Source organism: Salvelinus fontinalis, chromosome 14 (assembly GCF_029448725.1).
Source record: "Salvelinus fontinalis isolate EN_2023a chromosome 14, ASM2944872v1, whole genome shotgun sequence".
NCBI lineage: Eukaryota > Metazoa > Chordata > Actinopteri > Salmoniformes > Salmonidae > Salvelinus > Salvelinus fontinalis.
The window spans coordinates 31,170,273-31,185,583 of NC_074678.1; the positions used below are offsets into that span (position 1 = coordinate 31,170,273).

At 41.5% G+C, this 15,311-nt stretch overlaps 1 protein-coding gene across 6 annotated transcripts in view; it reads right to left on the reverse strand.

The window, feature by feature from the left end:
* Window positions 1-15,311, reverse strand: part of LOC129810620 (nuclear factor 1 C-type-like) — a 124,253-nt gene that overhangs the window by 36,635 nt on the left and 72,307 nt on the right. For all 6 annotated transcript variants that reach the window (XM_055861317.1, XM_055861315.1, XM_055861313.1 and 3 more), the window contains exons 3-4: window positions 3,223-3,294; window positions 2,775-2,849 (exon numbers count right to left, since the gene is read on the reverse strand). In XM_055861317.1, the coding sequence (XP_055717292.1) occupies window positions 2,775-2,849; window positions 3,223-3,294 (147 nt within the window). The remainder of the gene's footprint in view (window positions 1-2,774; window positions 2,850-3,222; window positions 3,295-15,311) is intronic.

The window sequence follows — 15,311 nt, forward strand, 5'->3', positions numbered from 1 at the left end:
AGGGTACTGAGTGGAGGCTGGCTAGTGGTGACTGTTTAACAGTCTGATGATAGAAGCTGTGGAGAAAGAATCTGTTTCTCAGCCTCTTGGTCCCAGCTTTGATGCACCTGTACTGTCTCTGCCTTCTAGATGGTAGAGGGGTGAATAGGCTGTGGCTCAGGTGGCTGAGGTCCTTGATGATCTTCTTGGCCTTCATGTGAAGCAGGCTGCTGTATATGTCCTGGAGGGCAGGCAGTGTGCCCCCGATGATGCATTGGACTGACCGCACCACTCTCTGTCGGTGTGGAGGGACCATTTCAGGTCCTCAGTGATGTGTACGCCGAGGAACTTTAAGCTTTGGACTCTCTCCACTGTGGTCCCGTCGATGTGGATGGGGGTGTACTCTCTCTGCTGTCTCCTGTAGTCCACGATCAGCTCCTTCGTTTTGTTGACGTTGAGCGAGAGGTTACAAAAAGTGGACAATCCCAGCTGCAGTCTGCTACTGCACTTCAACTCTCAGGACAATAGTATGAGGATGTAGCAGCCATCTATCAGCATTTACCCCATTTCCCCTCTCAGGTTTCCACTAATGTCATTTATATGGCCATGTGCATTAATGGCTGCCTGCTACTGTGCTGTGTTCAGGTTGGAGTGGACAGAGATGTTGTTGCAGTATACTACGCTAGTGTGTACTATACTGTACTGAGCCGTGGGGAGACAGTGAGCTCGGAGAACAATGTCCCATTTGTTAGGGCAGGTACGCTTATTAACAGTGGGATGGCGTCACTACAGATCCCCAGGCAATCAATCTCTCCCTAACTCATACACTGTACCGAGACGCTGGGGAACACAAGACAAAGGGAGGATTCATGGATCTCCAGTGTAGAAAGTCCTTCACGTGCACCTTACAGGAAACTCTGGCCAAAAAGGAATAACCATGGAGGGATCTCCAAACATGAGCAGGGGTGGTTGAACACATAGAAACATACTTTACTAGTGTAATTAAACAGAGCAGAATGTGTTGTTATTACTGCTTTGCATCACCACGGCTATCCAGCTCAACCATAGAAATAGAATCCAACAAATTGACTTGTAGGGGGATTCCTGTTCTAATAATTATAACTATGCATCCCATATGAGGCCTGGGTAAATACAGTAGAAAGCACTTAAAAGTAACATTAGTTAAATAAGCTAATTACGTAGTCTAAAATCAACGCCTCTTGGGGTTTAAAACACACGCTTTGATATTAGCGTAAATACATGATACAAGTGTTATGGAGTTTGTGATATGAATCTGAATGTGTCACATAAACAGAGGTGCAGGTGATAGCTGTTATAGCATAGCATCATGTGCAGCTGAGGATTTGGGGAGTGGAGGGAGTGAATCTGAAATAGCAGTCTTTCCCCAGGGAGACCAGATGGCAGGTGGTTAATTGAAGTCTTTAACTACGTTTCCTTCCAATTAGTCAGTCAAGGCGTGACATGGAAAACAGAGAGCCTGTTTGACAGGTGTAAAGTGAAATGTTTTCCCTATGCACCATAATAACTCACTCATTTAGTTTTGATAATTGTAGCTACAGCGTTCCACATCAGCTGTCAGCTGTGGTGAGTGTGTGTGTGCGTGTGTGTGCGTGCGTGTGTGCGTGCGTGCATGCGTGCGTGCGTGTGTGCGTGTGTGTGTGCGTGCGTGAATGTATGCGCATCAGAGCTTGTTGCTGCTACTGAATGACAGATGAAGACTGACCCTTTGGAGAACGGCATATCACTGGGAAAACTGAGAACGCGATCAATTACATGTGACAGATGGCCGAGCTTCTCTCCCTTCAGCTCCCTTAACATTAGCTGTCTTTCAAATCTGATTCAACTCCATTTCTAAACCTAATGAAATAACGGATGCAAATGACAAGTCAGATTGGAGGGTAAGTGAATGGAGATCTCAGGTGGTGACTAGTGAAGCCTGTGTGTGGCTGGGAGAGGATGCTTATTCATACAGAGTAATTAGAGGCTGGTTGGCCATGTGGGGGCTGTGTTAATGTGGCCCTAATTCACTGCTAATGCCAGGCCTGGTGAGCACAGCATCCCCAGCCAACAACTGAGCACATAGCCTTGGCAATGTGAATAGAAAATATTGAATGGATATAACATCTGCAAAATCCACCCTGAGACAGATAAAACAACATAAAGGACTAGGAAGTCATAAAAAATGTCATTCTAAAGCCATATGATCTGATTCCCAGTCAGAAATCATATTGAGTGTCTGATGGGGTGTAGACAGTAAGGAGAGGTTTACTCTGCATGTTGTCTGTAATTAATGCTGTAAGTGGATTACGTTAGTATCTCCTGCAATCCTGGATCTGGATATTCCCTACCATCTTTATCATCTAGCCTGTTATACCATCCATGTGTTCCCTATTTCTGTGTATCTATCTGATGGGGATATGATTGAATTGCAGTGAAACAGGCAGCATTGTAGAGACTAGGAGCTCAGCTACTGAGGGGAGTAGAGTGACTGCCAGAGAGTGGCTGGGAGTTTCCACCCCCTGCTTGAGGGCCAGAGTTAGTGAGCTAGCAATTTCTTTACTGAAGAGGGCTGTCAGAAGTTTAATCACCATAGTTTATGTGACACATGTCCAGCTCCTAAGCATATTGCTGTGTAAGTTATGGCTAAGAAGTTATAATGAAAGGCGCCACACATGACGTTTTAAGAACAAAATATGGATTTTTGTTATATTTTTCCATTCAACCACAAATATTTAAAACCACGAGTAGCTTAATAAAAAGGTGAAAAATCTTACTTCTGGACACTTGCACCAGCTCTGTTACATTAAAAACTCCTGACGTCACAAAGCTTTCCTGAAACTCAGGAGCATCTGGAAAACACAGAGATTTGTCACCATGGAGAGTTCTATGACATAATACAACAAGCATCACAGTAACTTCTCACTTTTAAGAGACATCACAAGAAAAGGACACAACAAATGTCAGAGTATCAGCAAGCCAGTAAAACACATTTAAATAATGTTTTAGCCTGATGGAAACCTGTAATATATTGGATTCCATATATTACAGTGAAAGATATTGTGTGTGTCTGTGGGTACTGGATTAATAACTATCTCAAAGCGTATGTCACTGTCTGGTAGTGTGTAAATAATTCAGAGTGTGTGTGTGTGTGTGTGTGTGTGTGTGTGTGTGTGTGTGTGTGTGTGTGTGTGAGAGAGAGAGAGAGTCCTTCGGGCCCCTTACCCATGGTGGCAGCTCGGCTATCCTCCTGATCTGACCCAATACCTGTGCGTGGGCTACTGCTCTGCTCTGACTCTGAAGAGAGGGAAGGAAAGGAAGAGAGAGGGGGTAGAAAGAGACAGACAGAGAGGGGGTGTTGGGGGAAGTCAGAAACAAGTCTAAATCCAGCATCATTTGTCTTACCACATAAAAGGCTCATTTGAGGGTGTTAAAGTAGTTGTAAACAGTCTTTAGAAAATAACCTATTTAGTGAGAAATAATGTGACAAATATCAAAAAGGTTAAGCACTATATTAAATAGATAGTACTAAAGCTATTATAACAAGTAGGGTTTCAATGTGAAACATGACCCAAATACCTCACTTAATAACTTCCTTGTTTAGGAAATGTAACTCTAATCCAATTGCAACAAAGGTTTCTGGCAGGCTATTTTAGTTGTTTTGCCAAAATGTACACTCAGTGAAGCATCACAACAATGGCAAGGCCACACAATCCAACCAGAAAACCAACTTTTATTTGTGTGAACTGACACCTGGCAAATGCAAATAATACAAGTAAATCAATAAAGTGCGGTCCAAACAGGAAGAACACTAGATATACCACAAAGAGTCTGGCTGGCATTCCAAGTGAACAGCAGTGAAAACCTAAAAGATAAATAAATGGGGCTCTCTTCTATCAGATAGGCATGACTCCACTCACAGATCAAAGCCACACACATTCCACAATGCTCCACATGTTTGAGTTTAGAGCCTGTGGAGGGCGCGCCTCATTGAGATCTTCACATTAACTCCCCGTCACTAGAACAAGCACCCTGCTTCCCTCTACACTGGACAAGTGAGCCAGACACTGGTACTCAGCACTCTATTGTCCCACGAAACACTCTGACATCAATGCTCATGTTGCGCAACATTTCTATAGGCTATGCAAATGCAGGGGGGAAACAGAGTGATGGCCGCTAATAAAAAGAGGAGGTCCCATCAGCTTTCTATAGGCTTGGTCTACTATATTTATTTCCCAACTTTCCTAATATTACGCACATTGCATATATTTACAACAGGAGTATAGCCTATATGGCTGGGATGAAGAAAAAAAAAACATGGGGAAAAGCGTCCTCCATTTGCTATTTAAGTGCATAGATGACATGCATTTTTCCCCCCACTGCCCCAGTTTCGATACAGGTGCATGATAATGGTCCATTCTAAATCAAAGTAAATGTCACACATATTATTTAGTATATGTAAAGAAAAGATTAAAACAAGAATAGTCTGATGGTGTCACTTGTGAATTATATATTATCACTTGTGAATGATGCTCAGCATAACAAACAATGCCTTTTTTTGCGACTTGTTCTAATCATAGTTACCTCATGTAGTCTAGCCCATAGGCCTATATGTTTTAATAAGGTTCGTATCACAACTAAAGTGGCCAAATAACTTCTTAAAATTAACCACATTAATCTGCTTTATAAGGGGTGTAGAGCAGAGCCTAACTGGCATACAAGCAGCGAGTGAGTTTCAAGTTTGGGGAAGATCATTTTCACTATAAAAATGCACCTTTATAATAAAAGCATTACATGCTTTTGCGGTCACTTTTGATAATGGTGTTTTCCACTAATGGAACATTTGTGTTTATAGCCTACTACCATGTGCGCATTGCTGTGCTTATAATGTGAAGAAATAGCCTAATAGTTTATCAACATTTTAAGCTAAACATTCTGATCTGTTGCGTCAGCCACATTGCATAAAAAAGGTTTGTATTCATTTGGGATCTATCACATCCCACAACTGTCCCAGACCATGTTTGGAATATTTATTTCTCGCACAGAAAATAATAGGTTGACTTTTACTGTTGAGGATAGTAGATTGACATAGGCTAGTGCTTTTGTTGTTCGTTAGGTCTACTCATCTTGTTGACTGACAAAAAAATATCTTCAATATGCATTGGATTGGATAAGGACGCGTGCAGTTGCATCCCCGATGTGTCTGTCTTAACTTGTAGCCTGTGAGAAAGACCCAATCATGTGACAGAGAGCCGTGTGAGTGAGAGACTCTTCGGAATGCCCAGCACACTCAGGGAGAAAGGCACAACGCAGCACTCCGGGACACAAAAGGCATGGTCTTTTTTGGGGTGCATTACAGCCACAAAGGGGATGCCGCCGTGGAATTCGAGGCATTATCAAGTGCTATTGGAGTGTGTACAGCCTGAGCAAAAAACAGCCTTACAATGTATTAAAAATCAAAACATATAGCCCAACTAAAGTTACATTAATATGTTTAAATTAAGCATATAGGAATACCTATTTCTTTGTTAACCGCTCAACACAGAATAGCTGCATGTGCGCACTCCCTCAAATCGTTTGGATAAAATATTTATATTTTATTCAGCTTTGTTCAATTGTATTCTTCATGCTGTAAAATAATGCAATGGAATTATAAGTAAATCTTGTCTTCTAAATGAACTAACGTAGCCCACAGTCATATGGCATAGCCATATCAGGACCTAACATAAGGACAACTCAGAGTATGCTATTATTTTCTTCTGAAACAGACTACATTTTCTTCATCTCATGCTTCTTTAGACCTGTCTAAAAACAATAATGGATTTATTGTGCAGGTGTAGGCTATATTACATGGATTGATTAGACTTTTTAATATGCCCTCAGACAAAATTGCTGGCACAATGAGCAAAAGAAAGAGAGAACGAGAGCAAGACTAGGCTAGACAGACTGGCACACACAAAGACCCGTAATTCCCCAAAGACATTGCTCTGGAAAACAAATACATAGTTTCCATATTTTCGTTCATATATTTTAGAACAAAGTTTATATTAGGGTTTCTAACGATTTTTGGGAGGGTGGGGGTGCAGGGCATCATGCCATATGATGATGCAATAAAACGATGTCCGAAGCAGGACACCATCCATTTTCCCTACGAAAGTAGTTGACGGCCATTTTGTTAACTGTTCAAAAGTTATTGTTATATTTTCAAGTAATATCTTACTTTTGATGGTTTTATCATTCCAGGATTGTAAGAGTTAACGAACAAATCACCAACACCTCTGCAATATCATTTAAACGTGATAAACTTATAAATGTCAGAACGGATATTAAATGACCATTGCAGCTGTCCCCTCGTGAGCTTGACCAAAGTTCAATGAGGGTGAAACTGATCTTCTTACTGCCCCACACCCTGGCCCTAAACTTGTTATTCTCTTCTTTTATATTTCTTTATTCACATTCCATCAATATAAGCAGTTTGGAAATGTGTTATTACGTACTTTCTGAATTTGCCGAAAAACTCTCTCTCCTATCTCTCTCTCTATCCTCTCCCTCATATTCCCCGACCTCATCTTTACACATTTACTATTAATACATATTTATCATGGCCCTTGTTGTTGCTATTTTCTTTCCAAGTAAGTTATTTCTCTGGCTAGGGATCGCTCAACATAACATCATTTTTTGGCAGACATTTCATGTGCAGAGGAGTTTGCTTTTGGCAGCCATTTTAGATTGCTCTTTCTCCCGTCTCTCTTTCACTCACTTTCCCTCCCTCCCTCCCACTCTCTTTCTCGCCCAGAGCAAGAGCACACAAAGTACAACTAACCCTGTTGAACAGTGCCAGCATGCCCCTGTGCCAAGTCACCCCTTGAGACGAAAGACAAAAAGACAGAGCAGTGCCAGTGAACTGCTGTTGGCAGAGGGAGAGAAAGAGAGAAAAAGAGAGAAACAAAGAGAGAAATAAAGAGAGGGATAGAGATGCACAGAGTGTGTGTGTGTGGGGGGGGGGGAGCAGAGAGAAAGAGAAAATGTTTTGTTAAAGAAGTGACTTAACGAGAAAGACATACTAGCCGAGTTACTCTGGAATCACAGTGAGTCACAGTTAAATTACAACACAGAAAAGACAGCATTAAAAGCACAGGGAAGCAAAGTAGCTTCCCTCCTCAGTCCAACCAGGGGACACATGCTTGTCTGTCGTAAACTGACCACAAATACTCATAAAAGTCCCCCACCACCAGAGATATGGTCCAAGATGCAAGTATACTCGTAACTCAGATATTCATTGTTGTAACACAACCATTTGTACAGTGTACATGTTCCCATAACAAGAAAACCACAAGGCTGGTGAATTAGAATTTCTACCATGCTCCCAGTATTTGGTTTCATTTTGATCTCATGACATTATTGTAAATATAGAGGCTGGCTAAAGCCAACAGTAGGCTGAAGTGGACAGAGGAAGCCAAGAGACGCATGTGGAGGCAAGGCTGTCTATTCACAGTTACCCTGGTGCCTGGGCTGATTTGGAGAGAAAACCTTTGGCTTCTCACAAACCCATTTCCCATCAGTCACTCAGTGAGAGGAGCTATTTCTCCAGCAGCTCTGTTTCTGGCAGGAACTAGAATCCAAGCTATGATGATGTGACAGTAGGACAACATAGGCCAAAATACTGAAACAATTATGACCGGTCTGTTCCCTTACAACCGAGAGCAGGAAATTCATATGAATCACAGACATTGCTGTGTTCTCAATACCACATCCATTACTGGAGCCATTATGAAAAATAACTTAATAAACATGAACCATTATAAGAGGCTTTAATATGTAGTGATAATGCACTAATTAATGAAGATAATCAAGCTTTTACCATCTGTGTCGTTGGTATAGAGAAGGCTACCTTGTAACGATTAAACTGGTCAGACCAACTTTCTACTGTGAAATCTCAAATGGAATTGGAATTGAATGGTCAATTCAAATTCAATGTATAACTGATAACCTCTCTGTAGTGTGTAACAAGGTAATCACAGTAATGCACTTTTTAGCAGTATTGACAGTGCTGGAGCAAAGCTCATCTAGGCTCTGTCTGGCTGGAGTAAGACCACCCCTTCTTACTGCTGTATAATAGATAATTCACTCAAATTCTATCCTCAACCACAGTACCATATATGTTTCCTAAAACATGAATATATACGAAGCTTACTTCTTGTTGTGGTATGTTGAAGCATACTGCACACTTTACTAGTTTGGAATGATATTGAAAAATGCAGGTAAATAAAACAATGTTTAGTGCTTGTGCCCTGACACCAGTGGCTGTCTCTTGTGATCTCTCTCAAATGTAATGTTTACTTGTCACATGCACCAAATACAACAGGTGTAGACATACCCATGAAATGCTTGCTTTAAGTTGCAGAGTTAAAAAATTATAATAAAAATAAATATAGTAACACAAGGAATAAAATACAATTTTGTTTAGCTATATACAGGGAGTTCCAGTACCAGATCAATGTGCATGGAGGGGTATGAGGTATTTGAAGTAGATATATACATTAACAGCTTAGATGGAAAGCTACTGAGGATGGTACAGTAGCTGACTCTATAGCCAGTACTATCTGTCATATCTTTAATCTGAGCTGAGAGGAAAGCCTTTGTCCTCAGGCCTGAAGGGAAGCCAAAGTAATTCTGCTATCCAAGAGTGGTAAAGCTGCCTTTACTAGTTCGAACAGCAGACCTATAAGCTTGCGGCCAGTTCTTAGCAAACTGTTGGAAAAAAATTGTGTTTGACCAAATACAATGCTATTTTCTCAATAAACAGACTTTCAGCACACTTATAGAGAAGGGTACTCAACATGTACTGCACTGACACAAATGATAAATTGATAATAAGAAGATTGTGGGAGCTGTACTGTTAGATTTCAATGCAGCCTTTGATATTATTGACCATAACCTGTTGTTGAAAAACTCATGTGTTATGGCTTTTCAACCTCTGCCATATCATGGATTCAGAGCCATCTATCTAATAGAACTCAAAGGGTTTTCTTTAATGGAAGCTTCTCTAATGTTACACATGTAAAGTATGGTGTACCGCAGGGCAGCTCTCTAGGCCCTCTACTCTTTTCTATTTTTACCAATGACCTGCCACTGGCATTAAACAAAGCATGTGTGTCCATGTATGCTGATGATTCAAACATATACGCATCAGCAACCACAGCTAATGAAGTCACTGAATCCCTTAACAAAGAGTTTTGTTTCGGAATGGGTGGCCAGCAATAAACTGGTCCTGAACATCTCTAAAACTAAGAGCATTGTATTTGGTACGAATCATTCCTTAAGTTCTAGACCTCAGCTGGATCTGGCAATGAATGGTGTGGCTGTTGAACAAGTTGAGGAGACTAAATAACTTGGTGTTACTTTAGATTGTAAACTGTCATGGTCAAAATATATAGATTCAATGGTTGTAAAGATGGGGAGAGGTCTGTCTGTAATAAAGAGATGCTCTGCTTTTTTGACACCATACGCCAAAAAGTAAGTTCTGCAGGCTCTAGTTTTGTCTAATCTTGATTATTGTCCAGTCGTGTGGTCCAGTGCTGCAAGGAAAGACCTAGTTAAGCTGCAGCTGGCCCAAAACAGAGCAGCACGTTTTGCTCTTAATTGTAATCAGAGGGCTGATATAAATACTATGCATGCCAGTCTCTCTTGGCTAAGAGTTGAGGAGCGACTGATTCTTTTCATAAGAAACATCAATGTGTTGAAAATCTCAAATTGTTTGCATAGTCAACTTACACACAGCTCTGACACACACACTTATCCCACCAGACATGCCACCAGGGGTCTTTCACAGTCCCCAAATCCAGAACAAATTCAAGAAAGTTTACAGTATTATATAGAGCCCTAATTGCATGGAACTTCCTTCCATCTCATATTGCTCAAATAAACAGCAAACCTGGTTTCAAAAAACAGATAAAGCAATACCTTAAAGCAAAACGCCTCTCCCCTATTTGACCTAGATAGTTTGTGTGTATGTATTGATATGTAGGCTAAGTGTGCCTTTAAATCTTTTTACGTAGTTCTGTCCTTGAGCTGTTCTTGTCTATTGATGTTCTGTATTATGTCATTCTGTATTATGTTTCATGTTTTGTGTGGATCCCAGGAAGAGTAGCTGCTGCTTTTGCAACGGCTAATGGGGATCCTAATAAAATACCAAATATACCAATACATGAAGGCTGGGTAAAGTGATTAGTTATCAGGATGGATAATAATGAGTAAAATGAAAAACAGAGTAGCAGCAGCAAATTCCTGGATTCACCTGCTCAATCTGTCATGGAAAGAGCAGGTGTTCCTAATGTTTTGTACACTCAGTGTAGTTTTGTGAGTGTGCATAGAGTCAGTGCAAGATCGGGTCAGTGCAAATAGGCCTTGTAACCATTTAATTAACTATTTAGCAGTCTTATGGCTTGGGGTAGAAGCTGTCTCAGATCCATTTGGTTCGAGAGTCGACGCTCTGGTACCGTTTGCTGGTACGTCTCAGTGTACATCTATGTTTTAGTGTTTGTGTGGTAAGATTGTTCCGCTCACTGCAGCTGAGCTTAGAGCCTGGCTGGCAAGGCCTACATGCCGGGAGAACAAACCAAACAATGGCGTTCTGCCCCAGCAACAGAGCTAGCGAGCTCACCGATCTCCCTTAATTTTGTCTGCCTCTCTCTCTGTCTCGGTTTTCCCTTCAGCAACCCCAATCAATTTCACATCGCCAATTCAATTTCAAACCTAATTTTAGGGAATGACAAGAACATAGTCAATGCAGAGATATTACTGCAAAAAACGTTGATGGTCTCTCTCTCCCCATCTGTTCGATTTCTTTCCCCCTCTTGCTTGCACTTCTCTGCCTCGCTTCTTTCCCTCCCTCATTTTCTGCCCATGCAGACAGTCTGAGTTACAGCTATCGACCGAGCCCCGTTAGCCCTCCCCACCCACAAACTACCTACGCTGTTTAACATTTAGAATGGATGGTGTGGAGAATGTCCGAAAAATACAGTCAATAGAAGAGGACTGATCCATTAGACCAGATTCCACATAGAAACCAATCCTACGGAAAACTTTTATTGGCCAAATTACTCAACCATCTAATGAGTTCCATGGTATTGTTAAACATAATCCTAATTTATTCAGAATAAGTTGCAGAGACCGCTAATTTACATTCAAGGTAGCTAACCTCTCTTGTAAACAAGCAAGTTCTGTCTGCACTGGCTTGGCTGGTAAATGGCTGCTTTAATCCTGTTTATACTATATATTTCAAGATAGACTTTCCTACACTTAAGCCTGAATCTGGGTTATTGCTGAAATACACAGTAAACCTGCTCTGATTACACAATGGAAAGTCCTAGCAGAATTACAGAGCCCTAAGTCAGCTTGGAGAGCATTCTTTTAATTCATTCAGAAAAAAATAGCTGAGCATGAGAAAATCAGGCGCTGCAGTACTGGCTTTAATTTAATTTAATACAGCCATCCTTTTATGTGCTGGAGCACTAAAGTGTCCTATATACAGTCGGATAGATAGAGGCTATGCCGAGGAGAGCTGGGTAGAGGACAGCCCTAAGTCATGTCTGTCAAACACTACGCACAGCTCTCAAACTGATAAACAACCGCGGCCAACAGTAAAACACATACAGAAAAAGTACAGGGATTCGGAGGGTGGAAAAGTGAGACGCAAGGACAGAGAAGGATGAAGGGAAAGAAAATTAGATGACAGGAAAAATAAAAGTACAGTAGAGGTCAGGTTGTCGTCAAATAAATGTTACGATACTAAAAAAGAAATGAATGGGAAAAGTCAGGCATCTGAAAAATATGTCAACAGTAAAAGACGCACGTTACGCAGCTGCAAAAAGCCAAAATTCCAGCTCCTCGGCTGGCCGGGCTGAGAACCCAGGAAAGGAGTGGGTTACAGTGAATGTCAGGCATTTGTGTGAAAATGGTGGGCTCTGATAATTGGACCAGCTGGCCTTTTCTTGCAGTAGATTGCAGCTTCCTGTAGTACTGGGTCTTTAAGGGGTGGGAGCGGCGTGACAGTAATAACACACAAGGCTTCTTGCTCTATCAGGAGACTAGAGGAATAGCTACCAGTTTGCGGAAGGGTACTCATTCAGATAAAGGTTAAAGTGTCTGGATATGTGTGTTTTTCCCCTAAGCAAACACATTGCAGCGATTCCCTAATATTCATTTAGCAGTGGTGGTGCGCCAAATTGTAGCCGGCACTCCGAAAAATATGATTTCATTGTAATATATACAGTACCAGTCAAAAGTTTGGACACACCTTCTCATTCCAGGGTTTTTATTTATTTAGACTATTTTCTACATTGTAGCATAATAGAAGACAACACTATGAAATAACACATATGGAATCATGTCGTAACCAAAAAAAGTGTTAAACAAATCGAAATATATTTGAGATTCGTCAAAGTAGCCACCCTTTGCCTTGATAACAGCTTTGCATACTCTTGGCATTCTCTCAGCCAGCTTCATGAGGTAGTCACCTGGAATGCATTTCAATTAACAGGTGTGCCTTGTTAAAAGTTAATTTGTCGAACTTCTTTCCTTCTTAATGCATTTGAGCCAATCAGTTGTGACAAAGGTAGGGGTGGTATACAGAAGAAAGCCCTATTTGGTAAAAGATCAAGTCCATATTATGGCAAGAACAGCTCAAAGAAGCAAAGAGAAACTACAATCCATCATTACTTTAGGACATGAAGGTCAGTCAATACGGAACATTTCAAGAACTTTGAAAGTGTCTTCAAGTGCAGCCGCAAAAACCATCAAGCGCTATGATGAAACTGGACTACCACCCACAGGACTACCACAGGAAAGGAAGACCCAAAGTTACCTCTGCTGAAGAGGATAAGTTCATTAGAGTTACCTGCCTCAGAAATTGCAGTCCAAATAAATGCTTCAGAGTTCAATTCGTTTTTCAACAGGACAATGACCCAACACACCTCCAGGCTGTTTAAGGGCTATTTGACCAAGAAGAAGAGAGATGGTGCTGCATCAGATGACCTGGCCTCCACAATCACTCGACCTTAACCCAATTGAGATGGTTTGGGATGAGATGGACCAAAGAGTGAAGGAAAAGCAACCAACAAGTTCTCAGCATATGTGGGAACTCCTTCAAGACGGTTGGAAAAGCATTCCAGGTGAAGCTGGTTGAGAGAATGCCAAGAGTGTGCAAAGCTACCATCAAGGCAAAGGGTGGCTACAATGAAGAAAATACAATATATTTACATTTGTTTAACACTTTTTTGGTTACTACATGATTCCATGTGTTATTTTATATGATGTCTTCACTGTCTTTACTATTATTTTACAATGTAGAACATTGTAAAAAATAAATAAAAACCCTTGAGTGAGTAGGTGTGTCCAAACGTTTGACTGGTACTGTAGATACAGTGCATTTGGAAAGTATTCAGACCCATTGACTTTTTCCACATTTTGTTAATGAGTAGGTGTGTCCAAACTTTTGACTGCTACTGTGTACACATACATACACACACACACATATATATATATAAAACACCAGTCTCAACGTCAATGGTGAAGAGGCTATTCCGGAATGCTGGCGTTCTAGGCAGAGTTGCAAAGAAAAAGCTATATCTCAGACTGGCCAATAAAAATAAAATATTAAGACGGGCAAAAGAACACAGACACTGGACAGAGGAACTCTGCCTAGAAGGCCAGCATTCTGGAGTCTCCTCTTCACTGTTGACATTGAGACTGGTGTTTGGCAGGTACTTTTTAATGAAGCTGCCAGTTGAGGACTTGTGAGGTGTCTGTTACTCAAACTAGACACCCTAATGTACTTGTCCTCTTGCTCAGTTGTGCACCGGGGCCTCCCACTCCTCTTTCTATTCTGGTTAGCGCCAGTCTGCGCTGTTCTGTGAAGGGAGTAGTACACAGCGTGGTACCAGATCCTCAGTTTCTTGGCAATTTCTCACATGGAATAGCCTTCATTTCTCAGAATAAGAATAGACTGACGAGTTTCAGAAGAAAGGACTTTTCTGGCCATTTTGAGCCTGAAATTGAACCCACAAATGCTGATGCTCCAGATACTCAACTAGTCTAAAGAAGGGCAGTTTTATTGCTTCTTTAATCAGAACAACAGTTTCCGCTGTGCTAACATAATTGCAAAAGGGTTTTATAATGATCAATTAGCCTTTTAAAATTATAAACTTGAATTACCTAACACAACGTGCTATCGGAACACAGGAGTGATGGTTGCTGATAATGGGCCTCTGTATGCCTATGTAGATATTCCATTTAAAAAATCTGCTGTTTCCAGCTACAATAGTAATTTACAACATTAACAATGTCTATACTGTATGTCTGATCAATTTGATGTTATTTTAATGGACAAAAAATGTTATTCCTTTCAAAAACAAGGACATTTCTAAGTGACCCCAAACTTTTCTACAGTAGTGTGTGTGTGTATATACACTGCTCAAAAAAATAAAGGGAACACTTAAATAACACAATGTAACTCCAGGTCAATCACACTTCTGTGAAATCAAATTGTCCACTTAGGAAGCAACACTGATTGACAATATATTTCACATGCTGTTGTGCAAATGGAATAGACGAAAGTTGGAAATTATAGGCAATTAGCAAGACACCCCCCAAAACAGGAGTGATTCTGCAGGTGGTGACCACAGACCACTTCTCAGTTCCTATGCTTCCTGGCTGATGTTTTGGTCACTTTTCAATGCTGGCGGTGCTCTCACTCTAGTGGTAGCATGAGACGGAGTCTACAACCCACACAAGTGGCTCAGGTAGTGCAGTTCATCCAGGATGGCACATCAATGTGAACTGTGGCAAAAAGGTTTGCTGTGTCTGTCAGCGTAGTGTCCAGAGCATGCAGGCGCTACCAGGAGACAGGCCAGTACATCAGGAGACGTGGAGGAGGCCGTAGGAGGGCAACAACCCAGCAGCAGGACCGCTACCTCCGCCTTTGTGCAAGGAGGTGCACTGCCAGCGCCCTGCAAAATGACCTCCAGCAGGCCACAAATGTGCATGTGTCTGCTCAAACGGTCAGAAACCTACTCCATGAGGGTGGTATGAGGGCCCGACGTCCACAGTTGGGGGTTGTTCTTACAGCCCAACACCGTGCAGGACGTTTGGCATTTGCCAGAGAACGCCAAGATTGGCAAATTCGCCACTGGCGCCCTGTGCTCTTCACAGATGAAAGCAGGTTCACACTGAGCACATGAGCACATGTGACAGACGTGACAGAGTTTGGAGACGCCGTGGAGAACGTTCTGCTGCCTGCAACATCCTCCAGCATG